This window comes from Cucumis sativus, chromosome 4, assembly GCF_000004075.3.
Source record: "Cucumis sativus cultivar 9930 chromosome 4, Cucumber_9930_V3, whole genome shotgun sequence".
In the NCBI taxonomy this organism is placed as follows: Eukaryota; Viridiplantae; Streptophyta; class Magnoliopsida; order Cucurbitales; family Cucurbitaceae; genus Cucumis; species Cucumis sativus.
In genome coordinates, this window is record NC_026658.2 from 15,998,592 (window position 1) to 16,017,980 (window position 19,389).

General features: G+C 29.0%; 2 protein-coding genes across 2 annotated transcripts; one reads left to right on the forward strand and one right to left on the reverse strand.

Annotated features, from left to right (window-relative positions):
* Window positions 1-467: 467 nt before the first annotated feature.
* Window positions 468-1,350, forward strand: LOC101210793 (senescence associated gene 20). The gene has a single exon (XM_004149882.3). It carries the CDS (start codon window positions 568-570, stop codon window positions 1,072-1,074), a length of 507 nt encoding a protein of 168 aa, XP_004149930.1. The 5' UTR covers window positions 468-567; the 3' UTR covers window positions 1,075-1,350.
* Window positions 1,351-5,118: 3,768 nt separating this feature from the next.
* Window positions 5,119-7,772, reverse strand: LOC101211290. Its single transcript, XM_004149884.3, has 2 exons — window positions 7,470-7,772; window positions 5,119-6,850 (listed from the first exon to the last, which is right to left on the reverse strand). Exon 2 carries the CDS (start codon window positions 6,807-6,809, stop codon window positions 5,289-5,291), a length of 1,521 nt encoding a protein of 506 aa, XP_004149932.2. The 5' UTR covers window positions 6,810-6,850; window positions 7,470-7,772; the 3' UTR covers window positions 5,119-5,288.
* Window positions 7,773-19,389: the final 11,617 nt, after the last annotated feature.

The window sequence follows — 19,389 nt, forward strand, 5'->3', positions numbered from 1 at the left end:
TTAACACCCTCGTATGTTCAAATCACCCTCGTATGTTCAAATCTTCTCATCTTCAATTTGTAGTTTAAAAAAATGTGACATGTATTTAAATAATAATTTTGGAAACAAAAACCATATCTAAATTGAAACTAAACTCTAGAGACTAATAATGAATACCTACCCACTTTTATTTTTATTTTTATTGTGTCATTTTACTACATTCTTAATTTTAATTTTTTTTAATTAAGTGTAAATGAAGATTATAGGTGTAAATTTTGAAAAATAAATATCAAACTGAAACAAAACTTAAAATATTAGAATTAAACTAAAATTAAATTTAAAATTTAAATATTAACATTATAATATTTTCAACTTACTAAATAACTACGAACTAAACGCAATATGTAAAAAGAAAAGTGTGTTACTTTTCCTCTCTTTTTTTCAACTCAACCATAAATTTTCCTCACGTTGGCCTCGATCTCCATTCTTCAACATGCTCTATAAATAGCCGATATCCAATATCTCCATGAACACACAAAATCCCAAGCTTTCAAACCTCAAATCATCCAAACCCATTTTCTTCAAACAATGGATTCCATTTCCACTTCATCAGCCCACATCCTCAAACATACCCAAATCGCCCTCTCAGAAACAGAGCAACGAAACAGAGCAACCGCCGAAACCCTCTACAAATCCCTCGCCACCGGCCGTACTCATGCCGTCGCCAAGTTCCTCGCCCCAGACCTGGAGTGGTGGTTCCACGGCCCGCCGCATTGCCAGTACATGATGCGTGTCCTAACTGGCGACTCGAGCCACGGCGAGTTCCGATTTGAGCCGAGGAGCATAACGGCGATTGGCGACTCTGTTGTTGTGGCGGAAGGCTGGGAAGGAGCTCAGGTGTATTGGGTTCATGTTTGGACGTTGAAAGATGGACTGATTACGCAATTTAGAGAGTATTTTAATACGTGGCTTGTTGTGACAGATCTCCGGCAGCCAGCTTGGGAGGAGATCCGCCACGATGGGCTGACAGTGTGGCGGAGCCAACCTCGGGATCTGTTTCACCGATCGCTGCCGGCGATTGTGTTAGCTCTGTAGTTTGTCACAATAAGCATTTTGGGGAGTTAAAAGTATGTAATTTTGTGTTGTTAAACTTAATTAATTAAGAGAATGGGAGAAGGTTTATGTTGTGTGGATTATGGATTAGCATTTCATATCGCAAAATGTAAATTGCTCTATATTGGGTGAAAAAAGGGGTTAACCGTTTTTTTGTTTGAAATTTGGTAAAAGTAATGATTTAGATTTTATATTGAAAAAAACTTAAACATGAAGCCTAGCTTTATCTAATTAAAACATTCCACATGTTATGAATTAGTCTCAATACTTTACCTTTTTGTAATGATATAATCTCTATAGTAAAAATAATAGTATAGTTTCGTGACATCATTTTATACTTATTTTATACTTGTAGATTGATAAGTTGATCAACAATCAAATTTATTTGGAAACTATAAAAACCAATTTGTTAAGTAATAGCTCAAGGACCAAGTCACTATTTTACATTTGAAAGTATAATATAGACTAAATTGTTACCATTTAAAATTTTAAAATTACAATACTTTTTATTTTAATCTAATATGAGCATTAGCTTCTCATTCAAAACTTTGAGGTTTATATTCTCAAATTCACATCCATTTGAATTGAAAACAAAAGTTTTCTACAACAAGTTAAATCTACTCGAAATATTACTCATTTGATAATTCAAATAATAATAGTTCAATAAACTTCATAGCGGGTAGGAGCAGATCGGACAAATTAGTGGTAAGGCAAATTAATTTGCTCACACAATTTCATACTTAGGTCAAACAATTGCAACTTTCTTTAGCTTATGCATTGTGATATTACAACTTGTGTCTCCTTGATATCAAAGGGTGATAGGGATGTTCTTTCTCCCTATACGGAGATATTGTATTCCTATCAATTTATGGATTTTTTCAACTCTTAAAACTTTTTAGTTGCAATCTTGAAAGGGAAATTTTTTAAAATAGGATAAGAGATATAGAGATCTAACATCTTAATTTTTTTTGCCTCTTTAACCTTTCTATTTCTTTTTACTTTTGGTTTTATACTTTTCCTTTTTTTTTTTTTATAAAAAATCAGTCGCCCTACTTGATGTTTTTTAATATATGTCAAAATGAGTCTTTTTAATGGCTAGACTTTATAAATTTTAGGGTCTTATTATTTGATATTCTTCGTTTGTTTCGTGTCAATATAACTATTTATTATCTCAACAGATGGACGTACACACATCTTCAAAAGACTCTTTCTACTTGATCTTCAATCAAACATTCATTTCTTGAACTTCAAAACTTAATCTTTTAGTTAAATGATTAAGCTAATTTCCAACCCAAATAATCTTTTCAGATACTATCTTTGTCAACTTCCACCCATATCATCAAACCTCTATAATTCTATTTCTTGTTGTAACCTTGTCAAATTCAAAACCCAATTAATATAAGCAAAATTCGATTAAAACTGAAGTAGAGGGGAAGAAGAAAATATAAATATAAAAGGGAAAAAATGTCCTTAAATGCATCAATAATGAAGTAGCTCAATCTCAATTTTGGTAGAAGCAAACTCTGATTTGATTTGAATGCTGAAGTCTAACTAAATAGTAAACAATTATAAATTGTTAAAGAGAAGTTTGAAACTATATGATCCTTGTATGATCCTTAAAAGAGGCAAATGTGTTTTCAAACTTCAAAAACACTATACAAATTGTACTTTGATCATGACTCAATTATTAAATATACCGACACACAGCTAATCCAATGCATAGATAGTTTTTTTTTTTTTTTTTTCATTTCAACTTTATTGCATTGTTATAATTTCATGCATATATATATATACACATTTCACTTTCTTATGAGTCGTGATCACACGTGTGGGGAGTGTTATCAATTTTCATGGCTCTACTGCCTTTTATGAAATGATTGGTGGGAAGTGTGGAAGGGCTGGCCTTAGATTCCTTTTCTAGTAGGCCATTGAATATGATTGTAATGTAAAGTGATTAATTAAGGACATATATATATCGATCATAGCCCTAAGAAAGAGATGGACAGCTTCCTTCCCTCTAATGGCTCTAAAATTTTCTTTTCTATTCCCAAAATCTCTGCCATATGTGCATGTTTGTGTCCTTCACTGACAGAGAAACAGGTATATATATATGGTACTATTTGTTAGGTGTTCGACAGTACTCTTCTTCTATTTGAGATAGGAAAACGTTTGGATCCAGTATATAGGTCTTCATCTATCCATTTTACACCTTCATGTTGCTCTAAATTAGAAATGGACATGTGGCAATTAATATATATATATATATAGATTTTGTGTGCATAGAGAAAAGGAGAGCCTCGACATTTTGAAATATCATGAACTTATAATATAGAATTTTGCAGATGCGTAAATAACTATTATAATATAATTAAAATGGCATTTAAACTCTTTTAGTAATTTGGTCATTACAATAACTATTTTAGTTGTAGATGTAAAAGTCATTGGTCACCTCAACTTTCTAGTTGTGTCTATTTTGATTTTTATGCTTTAAAAGTCCTTTAATACATCCTTTTTAAATCGTTAATTTTCAAACAAATAATTTGATAAAATATTCAAAATGTAATAAAATTTTAAATTCTATTTAGAATAGATATTGATAAACAATCATACAAGTTTATTGATTTGTTATGTTTTGTAAATATTTTAGTTTATTTTAATATATTTGAAGGTGTCATAATTTTTTAGTTTTTTAAATTGTTTTTAAAAACATTGATTTTATTTAAGGGTTTGTTTCTTTTCTTTTTCTTTTTTAATCTATTTTTAACCTTTTAAGTGAATTTTGAAAAAATAAAATGGACACATTAGGAGAAAATTAGCTTGAGTCCTGCCTTAACCTAAAGCATCACCCTAGAATCAAAATAAGTGTAAGGAAGGTACTCGACCTCGTTACGACCCTAACCAAATATGAAATAAGGCACATTCACTGGGTTGGTACGAAAAAAAACAAGTTCATTCTAAATTCATAAACTATTAGCCACTGACCTTCATCCACCCAAAGAAGAGAAGGTCATCAAGGTCTTTAATCAATCAAATAACATTTAGTATATGTTTGGATTGACTTTTTAAATGTTTAAAAAAATTATAATAATGATAAAAAAAAATTCAATTACTAAATAGTATCAATAGTATGATCGAGTATAACCACAATAGAGACTAGCTGAGTTAAAATCTTTCTAAGATAAAATTTTCGAGAGAATAATAGCATGAGACTGCCTTCACTGATTAAGAGAACACTGGATCATTCATGGATTAATATATGAATTTATCATATGAAATAGGTTATTGAGTTATCTAATTATTAATCCTAATCAACTAGGGTGATACCAAATGAACTCAAACCTCAATTTGTAGATTAACTAATTAATAGGTGTCATGTAAAGCCTATTACTGAATTAATCATAATAAGTCCTTTGACTGATTGAGACATTAGATTCAACCGGTCTAGTCTAACTTGCTTCATCGGTTATCTTTCATTGATGAGTTGAGCATAAGAGATTTTATTGCAAGCCCACACCAGTGCTGATCTCTTCTTTTCTATTTTTTCATGTTCTCTTTCCATCTCCTAAACTAAAAATTTATGGTTGAAGGCACTCGGATTTTTTCATAAAAATAAATATATATTTTATATTTATTAGTAGATCCTCAGTTTTTAGAAATTTAAAAAGTTTAGCCATACAATTGTAATATGAAAAAACTTTTAATGATTGTTTACGCACTATTTAAATATATATTTATAAATTAGTTAACTTTTTAAAAAATTAACAATTTTCAAGATTTTTTTCAATAAAAAAACGTATGTACACACCAATTTTTCTTCAATTTGGGAAACCCCCATGTATGGTATAAACACAACACAACAAAGGTTTTTCTTTTTCTAATATTTGTTCCTTTAGTTCTTTGAGATTTGTGAACATTTAAACAACAGAAGACACTATTGATATAAGTATTTCTTTTTGGTACAAATAAATTGGGTATGAAGTTTTGAGCCTTCAACTTTTAAAGACTATGCTCACGTACTTGTTCTGCTTTAAACAACAAAAGGTTCCTTTGTATGTATAGACAAGAACAAAACCAACATATATACACTATGTATTTACATTATAATACACATAAAAACTACATATCAGTTCAGTTCAAACATGGCCAATTTCAAAAACAAAAGAAAACAGAATAGAGTTAATATATAATCAAATTCATCAGAGACTCAATGGCCTTTGATCTCTTTGCATTGATGATAGAGTAGGGGGACTCATAAGCTGCTCTACTTCATCACTTTCATCTAACAACCTGTTTGAATTCAGATCTTTTTTGGCCATCGTCTCAGTTAACTTAACACTATCCCAGATTGGTGAAGCCAGGTTCGATCTAAGCCCATGAACGGTTCTACCTTCACGAGGTAAAGGTGAAAGGACTTCGTTTTTATCGGCGTCATTCGTTCTATTTTTGCATAGATTGTCCTTCATTGTTTCATAGTAATCAGCTGTCCTAACCTCCTGAGCTAGAGAGCAGCAGCAGCAAAAAAGCCACTGTGCACAGTCTGCAACATTTGGTTTCCCCCAAAATGAGTTGTTTTTCGGCAAGTCGAACCGTTTCCTCATTTGAATCCTCCAGTATCCTCCATAGAGTAGCCCAAATACAGAAAGAAGAATGCCAATTAAACAGAAAGCCACTTTGACAGACCAAGGATCCACAGTATTAGCTGCCAAACCAAACAAACAAAGTGGGGCAAAGCAAAAGATTACGAATGTCGTGACGTGCACGTACATGTTCCCGAATCCCAGCCTTTCCATGTTCCATCCAAATAAACAGAAGCTGCAGAAGAGGGAAAGGCAGGCTGTCTTAATGTCATCAAGGAAATGAAACAGCCCCCCTCTCCATTGAGGCTTGTCAACAATTCTTGATTCAAATGAGATGCTCTCTTTGATTCGATTTGGATTCTCATCTTCGCTGGGGCTGTAGTCCTTTCCAAGTGGGCTGAAAATGGAATATAAACCAGCACCTGCAGCAGCCAAGATTGCAACAGCAAGGCAGATTGAAACTCCAAAAACTGACCTTTCAGGTTTCTTGTATCTCAAATTAAGGCTAGATAAAGCATATTGTGCAAAGCAATTTATGTGAAGCAATAGAAGTAACACCATCATGTGTTTCCATTCATTTGGCTTGTAAGTTCCATTTTTGCAGTAAACTTTTCGCAGCATAAGGATGTCACCCGGTTTCCACCTACACAGAACTATCACATGGTGAATCCGCTTAGGATGGTGATACAAACACATGAGAGTGAAGAGAGCAGTCAGGAATTGGTTATTAACCTCAAACCAAACATCTCTCCTTGATTTATTTGGCAGGAGATTGTTTAACATTCCAGTCATTACAAGAAAGAGGACCGCTCCTGAAATCGCTACACATATCATCCACAAAAGCAACGCAATATTCAAAGGGTCTTTGATCCATTCTTTACAAAATGTTATGGAAGATCTCAGCTTGATTTTCTGTTCAAGAATCCCTCTAGAAGAGGGAACAGACCATGAACTCCCATCCATTCTCTCTACCATGTTCTGAAACTTAGCAGATGGAGAGGGAACATTTGCTGAGCCAATCTTTGAATCTTCACTCCTAAGTAGATTCCTTTGGGATATCGAACGGTGAAGCTCGTCGTGATACTTGTCTTCGTGTTCATAATATGCAGCACTCAGTGTTGAAGGTGCTTTTGAATCCATTTACAAGCCTTGGGATGGTCAATAAGCTGAGTCCTTGACTCCTTCATGGCAAACATTTCAAATTCCATTGAACCACACTGACTATTACCAATTTAGCATATTGCATACATTTAAAACTATGAAAAAAATCTTCTTTTTTCTAATCTGTAAAGCATTGTATTTGAAATGATTGTATCATAATTTCAAAATCCAATCCTTTCAAGCTGTTCTGCCTGTTTCCAATTTTTCTTACATCCTAACCATGTCAGAAGAACAAAAATTACTACCAGCAGTTAACTAAATCTATTCATCTTTTGAACATTTGCTTCTAATGATTCATTCACAACTCACATTAAAAGCAATAATGCAGTTGGGCATTAACAAAAACACCCAAGAATTTTTAACAGTGAACTTTTTCTTTCAAATTTGAAATCATACTCAAGAACTGAAACATGGAAACCCACAAAAAAGTAAATATCCAAAACTCAATTTGGGGCAACCATTTCCTTTAAGAGAATCACGTATATTGATATTTTCTGCATCCATTCACATAATAAAAATAATTGAAGCAAAATTCACTAGTATTACAAGAAACCCAGATAAGCAAACTCAAATAACTAACTATTTGAATTTTAAAAAAAAGAACAAAAAACTCCATTGAAATGGAAATTTGAAATCTACCTGAATTATGCAGTTCCCAGCTGCTCATCAAAGAAAAGTGAGTAAGAAACTAAAACAAAAGAAGGTATAATTAGGAATCACATATGGTCCAAAAAGAAAGGATATGGTGGCAAACTTTTGCTTTTACTAAAAGGACTGAGCTTCAAAATGTTCTGTGCTATGGTGGGAAACTTTTTCAAAAGCTTCCTCCTTTTTTAGCCTTTCAAATGGGCTGTAATGAGCACTTTGATGGGAACTGATTGAATTCTTCATGGGCTTGACTTTGAAGGTTCTTGATTTGGAATGAATTTCCTTATACTTCTCCAAGCCTGGCCCAAATTTTGATAGAAATTTTGAGGAATTACAAGAAATGTTTACCTAAAAAACTCAGTAATACAGCAAAAATGCCTATTAGAATCTTGTATAACCCAAAGTCAATGAAACCTTGTAGATTTTTGTAAATGAATTATTGTTTCTATTGAAATCTGTCGACTGGTACTATTTGGATTTCTTTTCTAATTTAATTATTGTATTGATGTTTCTTTACTGTTTAAAGTGGTTGAAGATTTGATGAAAATTTGAGTGAGAATTGGTGGGTTCTTTTTGTCACCATCTATTTTATTAAGATTTGAAGTGTGATTGTGTTTAAGACTCTCTTCTCTTTCATACAATTTAATACCTTTGAGAAAGTCTTGGATACAAGTCATTGAAAAATCTATTACACATAAAATGAAAATTAAAACTCTAGACCAGACTCGAGTTTAGATGTTTATAAACTTGTAACCTTATGTGAAAATGTACTCCTCACAAGAAGTTCTAGATATGCCAAGGTTCTTTTTCTAATAATTATGTTTCAAAAATCTTTTGAGTGAGTTATTTGTATTTGCTTGTCTTATATTATAACCTTTTTTTCGTTGTATTTTGTTTGCGTTGGTTGTAAAGAGATTCGACCACTTTCTAGGCTCTAGCTATTGATTCAACACATTTGAAAGAGAAAATTGTTAGAAAATGTTGATACCCACAAATTGGATTGAAAAAGGATTTAGCTGCAAGCAAGGAACCCCAGCAAAGGGTAGACAAGAAAAAGTGAGATCATAGGCAATCTTTCCTACTTTTTATGCTTTGATTAGACATAAAATTTGGTTGTCATGTTTCCCACTTACCTAAATTTGTCCCAACTTTAATGAAGCTGATCATCTTCATTTTTACAGGCTATCTTAAGTGTTGTAGTTATTGTGTTTTTCTTATTTTCTTCTACATTACATTATAATATGATGTATTTAATTTGTATACAAAATAATCACCATTCAAGTATACGAAGGTACCAAAAGAAAAAGAGTATTCATTAGGATAAAATACTTCAATTTAAGAATGTAACTTTAACATAAACTTTATTTTAAATTATATCAACAAATTACCATTGAGTTAAGTTTTTTTTAGTACAACAACCATAGAGATAGAAGATCAAAATTTCGATACTTAAAGAGGAAGGTCATTTCACATCGAGTTTATGCTAAGCTTATTTTGACAACGTAACTATGTTATTATTAAGAACTAAGAGTAGAATTTTTTAAATCATGTCATGTAATAAAGGTAGTTTAAAATGTGTTGATAAAGTAATTTGGTTAGGTTATCATTAGTTGAAAGTACATAATTGCTTTTATGACTTAAGAATATTCTAAAGTGTAGATTGGTGGAAAAGATTAGTGCAAAGGTATATTTGCATTGGATTCTCAAACATTATTTCTAGTACTATAATCTTTATAAGTTGAATGTTGACATGTCCACCAATTACAAACCAATAAACAAATTAATACATGCTTAATACACACATTAATTACACTTACAGATGATGGATTATTGTGTTAATTTGTCTTTTTTGAAACAAATTTTAAGAATTATATTTAATAAAATTGGGAATTAGTAGCCTATAGAAGTTTGAATTATGGTGCATTTGGAATGGTTGTTTGCAAAAAATAAAAAAATTATGTATATTTATATGTTATATACTAAACAATATGAATGTTTGGTTATAATTGATAGGGGGAGAAATTAAGAAACATATTAATCGTAGCATATTTAGAAAATGCATTTTACTTTGAATAATTGTTCAAAATGTGTTTGATAATATTCATCTACGATATGTTATCAAACATCACCGTTTATCTAATTTTGTATCACTGGTTTAATGCAATTATACATTTTAAAATTTTAAAATAATAAAAAAAAACAATGTATTACCATAAAAAATTTGCATTTTAAAATTTTAAAATAATAAAATGAAAACAATGTATTACCATAAAAAATTTCGATTTGAGTAATGAGGAAATTCAAAATCAATTTTAAAAATAGATATGTGAAACAAAATATTTGTTGAATTTGAAATTTTGTAAATTTAAAAGTGAATTACATATAATATAAAATTACAAATGGCACCATTGAATTTTAAGGAAATATTACATCACAAAGTTGTTATTATATGTAACAATGTCAACCCTTTGAAAATTAATAACAAATTTAAGAGTAAACTTTTTGTTTTCACTTAATGCATAACACTTATAATGATTCATATAATTTATTGTGCTAAGTTTATTGTTAATTTAATGTGGTTTTTGGGTTTGTTAGTGCTAATACAACTAAATATAGCAACATATAATCTCTCTAATCAGCTGGCCATTTTAAAATTACATCACCTTCCACTCAATTCCTTTTTTCTTTTCTTTTGTTCAGAAACAATACAATGAAATAAAACTAAAAATTTCGAACAAACTACTACCGTTACGTGGTACTCTAAACGCCAACAAAGTTAACTATTTACATAAGGAATATGAAAAACAAAAGACTCATACTCCTCAAAATTAATCACACATAAACTCATTTTGACTACAACGAACTTGAGAGAAGAGACAATTTCATCTCACAATCTCAGTCTTTGGATTCGATCAATAAAAAAAAGTAACTTTAGGAATGTCAAATGTGCATCATTCAACATTAATAATTAATGACAGTATCTAAACAATCTAATTCAACAAAAAGAAACTAAAAGATTGAGTTAGTAAATGCTCTCCAACACAGCTTAAACGGTCAATTTGCTTCAAAAAGTTTCATTGCATTTCATAAACGAATAAATTTCAACATAAAAAAATGTACATGGGTTATAACAGTTTAAATGTTCAATGGGTAAGAGTATGTAATTAAATGAAAACAAAAGTTAATACAATAAAATTGATTTCTTTTTCTTTTATTATTTACGTTTATGTTGTAAACTTAATTTGTAATGTTAGTAAATTTTATTTGATTGAAATGGGTTTATATAATTTTTTTTTTGGATTAAAATTAGTAATTATATTGCTAAGAAAAAAAATTGATTTGATTGAAATTACGAGAGACCAACATTCCAACATTTATCTAAAGCTAAAATTTCATTTACGATAAAAATTGATACATAAAATATTACAAATTTTAGTAAAAGAGTGACCCATTTTTCTTAAAAAAAAATACATTGTAATGTCATTAATACACTTTTATTATTTTAAAAATGAAAATCTAACCATTTTTTTAATTATACAACTACTTTATGATATTTAATCATCATTAGGACAAACTTTATTAATAACTAACTAAGTTTGGACTAACTACATTGAAGGTCAATATATATATTATTGTTTTCTGTTGTTTTGTTTGAGCGAGTTGGCTCACTTTTTTTATAAGTCCAATTTAAATGTATATAAAGTAATTCAAACACATAATGGAATAAGAAGATTATAGAATTGAAAAAGATGTGAAATACGGAATTAGAATCACAAACTTAGCACAAGTACTGCAAGGATTAAGAGTGGAATAATTAATAATTATAATAATGGTATTTGTTTGTTTGTTTAGTTTAGTTTAGTGAGGTAGTACTAGTGATATCATTTTGATATGTGTGTGTTGAAGTGGAATTCCAGTTCAATTGCGTAACATCCAAACAAATTTTGTCCAACCAAAAAGTAAAAAACATGGTTCCCCCAAAATTGCTAAACAATAATACAATTATATTCTTTCACACCACTTTTGTCCACCTCCCTCAACTTCACTTTTTACACTCTCTCTACCCTTTTACTTTGCCAACTCATATTCAACATTTTCTTTTTCTTTTTCTATTATCAAATGGAATCAATTATATGAACTCTAATGTAATTTTGATAATATTATTCTAACAATTAATGTCATCAACAGCCATAATTTCATTGTTCTTTCTTTTTTTTTTTAAAAAAAAAAAACATTTTCAACTTCTTAAATTTCCAAATACAAAATGCATCCAACAATTTAAAATGCTAATTAACTTATATAGCTAACTTCCTTTCAACATCTAGATCATCAAAACATTTTGTATGTTACATTATAATATTTCAAATGAAGCATTTCTGTAAAACGCTTTTCATTATTAAAAAAACTACTTTGTTTTATATCACTCTCAAACAAAATAATTCTAAGGGAAATATACTTTTGAGTTGGCACTATTTGAGAAGAAACTCCTAATATGGTTAAAAGTTTTACACCATTAGATCTACAAGAAAAACAAATATGAAAAGTATATTCTTAGCTTTGGCATTTCTCAATATAGAAAATGATAGGTGCATTATATTAATGATCACTACATTAGATTATTTCTCATTTATTTGATATTCGTATCTATCAAATAAATTTGCGACACGTTGAATACGTCTAATTAATGCATGTCACTCAAAACATATCTTATCTTATAAATGATCAAACCTTTTTTAAGGCCAAGGTATATATACCAAATTCAAAAAGAAAATGTTGCCCTTTAAACAATTGGGGGACCCTAAAAGCAAAAGAGGAATGGGGTTTGTGTTGGGAGTACCCCAATTTATTTCATTCAGCTGTTTAACTTTTTTTTTCTTATTTTGCTTTTATGGGCCATTGAATTGATTGACCTTAGAAGATTAGCTGTTGGTGACTCACATTTTTCTCCTCCTCCAAAATTATTACACCTACCTAAAAAGAAAATCTACCTAAAAGTATTTAAATCATGGTTTTAATAAACTATGATCTTCCTCTGCAAGAGTTGGAATTAATTGAGAAATTTAAGTTTGCATAGTGGTAAGAAGAAGTAATAACTACCTGAATTTATATACAGGCAAGTGGTCCTAATTTAGAATAAATAAATCGACCTATAAAACATAGATCGAGCGTCTTAATTTTAGGGTCTATCAACTATAAATTTAATTCATGAGCTATATATTATATACCTTGGGTTTGAAATAAAACTTTGTTCATATTTTTGGTCACTAACTATAGATCGAGCTTCTTAACTCTCTAGGATATGTATATAGATTATAAATTCAATCTACGAGATCTTTTCAACAATTGATCTACAAATGCGTGAAATAAAACATGTCCATACTTTAACCCCAAATATAGATATAAATATAGATGGGGGCTTCTTAACTCTAAGGCTATATATATAAATCTAATATAGCTTATGAGTCACAAGCTATTTTATAAGTGCTAATTTGGAATAGAAAAGTAATGAAACTCTTTTAGGGAAATGGATAATATGTCTGATAACTTCCAACTTCCTTTGATTAAAAATTACTTTTGGTTCCTAACGAATTGAGTTGTGGTATGGTACAAACAATAATGTTTCTTTTATATATATATATAGATTAGTAAATTGATTATGACCAACTATGACTATGCATGACTAACTCATTACATAGTAAAGATTACCGTTTAATGTTGATGAAATTATTTAAAGTATGAATTAAATCTGTAATAAATTTTAGAGTATCTTTGACAATTTAGTAATTAGATTCAAAATATAAATTAATATATAACAATTTTTTTAAGTATAACGAAATCTATTAAAGTCTATTAACGATAAAAATAATAGATCATATTGTAAATATTGGCATGTTGGAAGTATATAGTGTTGATGTACATTGCTATATTAAAAAAAAAAATTACTGTACACATTTAATTATTATCAATAAATTAATTAAATACTAAAATTTTATTTTTCACATAATTTTAGAGATGAAAGCATCATTTAATTAAACTAATTAGTTTTTTAAAAAAGAAAAAAAAAAGCATGTGATTGAAAATGAGAAATTAATTAAAAAAGAATTATGGTGTGTTCTTCCATCAATATAATGTTATATAGAGGCAATGAGAAAGTGGGAGAGTGTGAGAATTAAGGGCCTCTCCATTTAAAGAAAAAAAAGAAAAAAGGACAATTTGTAGAATCATGAAAGGCCTTTTCTTCAAACACCATTGTTGGTGTTGGTAGCATGATATCATGTGCAATGCAACCCTTTCTTTCACTAACATGGTAGGGTGGGAAATTTTATCTTCCATTCTATGTATAAGTTTATGTCACTTTAACATTTAAAATTGAATAATGATCATTTCTAGATAATAATAATAATAATAATAATAATAATAATAATAAAAGAGATATTTTGAGATACATATTGAGTTAGTAGTTGTCTTTCTAAATCACACAACAAAAACTAAAGAATAGTTACTTAAGTAGTAATTTAGACCTTGAACAACTTTTGGTGATTTAGGCTAGCATAAACTTGAAATAAATTTATGAATGTGTGATTTAGACTCATTAAATATAGTTGATAACAAAAAAAAAAAAAAAGGCACAACCACAGCACCTTATAAGCCACCATTCTTGTTTGTGGTTCTCTTACCCCACCTTTCCATTTTCTGCCACAAAATTTATACCTCTAATTTACCCATCAAAGTTCTACAAAGCTAACCCAAATAGCTTATGTTAATGCCAACCCCTAATTTCCTCCCACTTTTCATTATTTGATAGTGACCCTCAAATCATATCTAAAATATCAATTTTTTTAGATTCCATTCTTTCTTATATATCTTTATATATAATCCATTTCTATGATAAGAATTAGTATTCATTTAGGTGTAACATCCTTCGATTTCGGTTATAGTTTGCGTCTATATTTCAACCAAAATAATTATTATATCTACTTTTTTTTTATTTCTCTTACATATTTTTTCTTTTACTTATTTTTGTCAATCAGTTTTAATTTTTAATTTGTTCATATTTTATCTCCTATTTACAAAAAAAAAAAAAAAGAAAAAATTCATGAAAATGGAGAAATTGGACTCTAATATTGATATATTTTAAAATTTCAAACTAAAAGTGAATTAACTCTACCTATTGATCTAACTCAATAATAGTAGTGATCTAAATTTTCTCTAGTAACCATTTCGCATCCTCTACCATTGGATCTCTCTAACTTTTGTTTATTACAAATTCACACTTTTAACTTTTTTTTTTAATTTTAGAAAAAAATTGTATATTTTTCATGTGCATATATTTCAATAATGATGATGTTGGTCGTAAAATATGTTCCTAAAAAGAATTCAATTTCATAAAAGATTTGAATGGTCTTCAAGGAAAAGCATATAGTCCTAAATATTCAACCTCTTTTTTTTCCTTTTGATCTAATCAGCCTAATTTCATCTGTCTTTTTTTATTATTATTATGCTTTATGTGCCCCACTATGCAACATAATTCTATAGGAGATGACCAAAATGAATTAAATTCCCATCAAAGTTAATCAGAAGCAGCCAAATTCAACAGCATCAAATAACACCATTTCTAATAACCATAGAAAAGACAAAAATAAAAATTACCAAATTCAACTATTCTGCAATTATATTATATATGTATACATATAGAAAGAAATGAAAGGGAGAAAAGAGTGTTAATTGAGTGATGGGGTAAATAATAATATTTATAAAGAAAAAAAAAACTATATTGAAATTATTACAATAAGGAAGGTTTGCAAGTTTTGAGACAGCAACATTTCATAAGATTAAGACATAATAGAAGTGCATGTTCTGTGGTGAGAAGCAGCCCAAAAAACATAGGCAAATGTAGGAAAACCCCAGCTATTAAGATCTGAAAACAACTCATCATAATATATAATACTCATTCTATTTCATTTGCTTTCTTCATAGGCTTCTATCATTTCATTCTTCATACATCTTAGTACATGCATTTAATTAATTAGGACTTATTTAAAATATCTAAATAATCAATTGTGTAAATTTAAACTTTTGACTTTTGTTAAGTCTATCAATTTACACATTCTCTTCTTTGTTTCGTTCGACTAATATATCGTGTGAAATTATAAGTTACGATTATTTTGACGTGGGTAGACTCTTTCAAATATCTAGTTCTATAGGATGAATAGAATTCAAATATTTTTTTATCCAAAAGTGTATGAACAATTCATATATTAAAATTTGAAGATAAATTCATACAACTATTGGGGTGGGAGAAATTTATGTTTTGTCTAATATTATATATTACTAAAAGCCTATATGATTTTATAATTACCGCCAGTTAGCATCTCATCATTTATATATATATATTATAAGTTATATAATGCACTGTGATCTCAACCACGAAAGAAATTGTATTGAAAACAAAATTACAAAATTGATGTAATGTGCAGTACATTTAAAGTCTTATTTGGTTAGAAAACAAAAATATGGGATACACATATAAAAGTGTAATTTTGAAAAACAAGGAAAAGAGAAGAAATTATGGGCTGTCGCACTAAGTTCACAATCAAATCGTAATGTGATATTGATGATGAATGGTTAGAATTCTAAAATTGTCCATGGGTTTTACATTAATTAGGTTTGTTTGAATCAGTTTGAAAATGAAAAAAGAGAGAAGAAAGGTAGAAATGAATGTAGAGTTAGATGATTTAGAGGTACCAAAAGGATGAAAGAAGTAGAGATTGAACATAAATATAAAACAATAATGAATGGTCCTATAAAATTAAAGTTGTGAGAAGGCAGTTTTGTAAGGTCCCACTCCCAACTAAGGCCTTCAATTTTCTTCCTTGCCCCCACACACAAATAACCATTTCAAACTATGCAAAATTATCAAAACTACTTCTAAATTTCTTCCTTTTAAAACTGAATTCTAAATATCAGCTATCCTCATAATTCCACTATATTCTTCTTCTAACAATTTCACTTTCCATTCACTTATTTAATTCTTCAAATTATAACAATTACCTACCCATTTTAATATTCAATTTCTATCGTTTCAGACTTCAATTTCTAAAATAATTCTCCTCTTACTTAGAGTTTATTAGTGGTAGATTACATCACTCATAGAAGTTCATAAACGATAAAGTCTATCATGAATATATATATTTTACTATATTTTTAATTTTTTTAAATTATTGTTACAGTTTATTGCTGGTCCTAAAAGTGTTTGTTACCTATTGCAATTATCCTTCTAAAAATGTGTCGGTCTATTCTCTTAAATATTGCAACATCACTCTCAATCATTATAAATAATCGTTAGAAAACTGCATTAATGTTAGATGGTATATTTTAAATTTTTCTTTCATCCAACTATCAAAAACTTTTGAATCAATCGATAATTTAAAAAAAAAAAACATTAAGATCTAGATGAATAAATACATGATACCAAGAACGAAAACATAGTTGCATAGTATAGGAGTCATCATCACCACAAATTTCAACTCCAAAGATAGATTTGAATTATTTAGGAAAGAGTAAGAGTAAGATTAGAGAGGGGAAAAGAAGAATATGGAGATTTGATTTTAAAAGAAATAGAAAAGAGGATAGAAGTGTATTTTAAAGTGTAATTTAAGCATAAAACAAATAAACACTAACTTTTGTTATATAAATTAGGAGAAGAGTAGAAGAGTTGGGAAAGTTGAGAGAAAGAGAAAGAAAGAAAGAAAGAAAGAAAGAAAGAAAGAAAGGTGCATGAAGAGCAAGATGGAGAAGCAGGGCACGTGCTTTACTAACTCATTTCCAATTCAAAAATCCCATCTTCTTTTTTTTCTTTTCTTTTTTTCCTAATGTTTGTTAAGAAGTGATTTTGAAATTTGGAAGAAAAAAGGGTTTTTTTCTTTTTCAATGTATTTTTGAGTTAGTTCTTCATGTGCCCCTCTTCACCATCCAGACCACTGCACCTTAATTAATGGAAACTTTGCTTCTGCTTCTGCTTCTGCTTCTGCCTTCTTCATTCAGCACTTTTTAATTTTTTTGTTTTTCAGGTCAGAACTTTCCTTTTTTGTTTGCTTTATACATTGGTTTTTTTGGTTTTCTTACAATCTCTGTACTTTTGATTTTACTAAATTTGGAATATATATATATGATTGACTCACAAAATGTGTATATTTTGTTTATTTCTTGATGACAAAGACAAATACTTGAGACTTCTCTTTTCTTTTTTCTTTTTTCTTTTTGGGTTTGGTTTGGTTTATGTTTCTTTTGTTTGAAATTGCTTTTCAAATTATTTACAGTTCGCATTTCAATTGTGTTTAGTGTAACCCAGAGTTTACATTTCAATTGTGTTTCGTGTAACAATTTAGGGTGAGTTTTAGCCAATAATGGAAAACTATTTTTTTTTCTTTTGCTGTTAAAAATCCTAAAAACACTGTAAGTGATCTTAGATCAACTAGAAGTACTTTTGTTTTAGTACGTTTTTTCTTCTTTTTCTTTCTTTTTTCAAGAGTGATTCACTATATATATATATATATATATAGATATAATACTACTTTTAAAAAATTAGTCAAACTCCAAAAATCAAATAATTAAAAGAATAGAATAATCAAGTTTTAGGATGGTTCAAAATTCGAATTCTCCCATTCATATTATGTTGCTGAACTCAAACAAAAAAAATGCATTGCTCTCCCTTTTCATAATGCTAATGTTTAATATTTTTAACTTATAAGTCTGTATGACTTAGTATATTTGTGTATCTTTTCCTCCTTTTTTTCATTTAATGGTCAGTTTAATTTTTACGTTTTACTTTTCACTTATTTGTTTTATGAGCTTTCAATTTTCCTTTAGATTTTGAAATTTTAAACTTTAATTTGAAGACTTTTTAAACTTAATCGATCAGTTGGATATATTCAAATTTTATGTTTAGTAGAACTCTAAATCTTTAAATCTTTAATTTTGTGTATAATTTTGTGAACTTTTGAAAAATATAAGGTTCAACTAATATGCAATTTTTAAAACTGAACAACAAAATAGACTCAAGCTCCAATGTTCATGAAACTGAGAGGATGTTTGTATCAATATAAATGGGATCGTAATTTCCATGAATTGTATTTGGATCTCATTTCCATGAATTGTATTTGGAGTTAGGGTTATTGCTAGAAATACTGAAGAGCCTGTGTTTGGAATGTTGATTTTGTTGGATTTTTTATACTTGTTTTTCGATTGCACTGTTGAATTGGCTGTTTTATAATTATATATCATTTATTATCTTTTGACATTAGAGATACAATGGTTAATGTTTCTAAAATACAAATTGTGAAATCATCCTCAAATTACAAATCTATAATGCAAGAGAGGCCTCCATAATTCTAGTGTTCTTCAGCAAGAAATTTTCTTACCCAACAAACTTGGAGTGGAATGGATTCAACAAGCCAAACGAAGTGAACACTGTCAATTTTGTGTCAAGAGATACAAAGGTGCAGAAAACTCTACACAAATGAGTACTCTTGGATATATGAGAGAAAGGTTGTAAGATGATTTTAAATACATTGTATCCTAATATTTATCCATGCCTACAATAACTTCGATTCATTGGCTACTACGATGTAACCACATTATGACAATCTTATTCAATAATTTTCTTCAAAATAAAAAAAGATAGGACAAAGAAAAAGCAGTGTTGTGGATGAATTCTGATCAATAGGAAAACTTGTTACAACCACTTGGGAGACAGTTTCACTATCATACATGTTTCTTCCCTTTGTGCCTCTTTCATTCCCTCTCAAAAGAAAATGATCATTGGCATAAATAAGTTCTTTGTTGTTGTTCTTAGTATTTTGCATTTTAGAAAAAGATTAAAAAGACAAACATGTTTCTAGTATCAACTCTT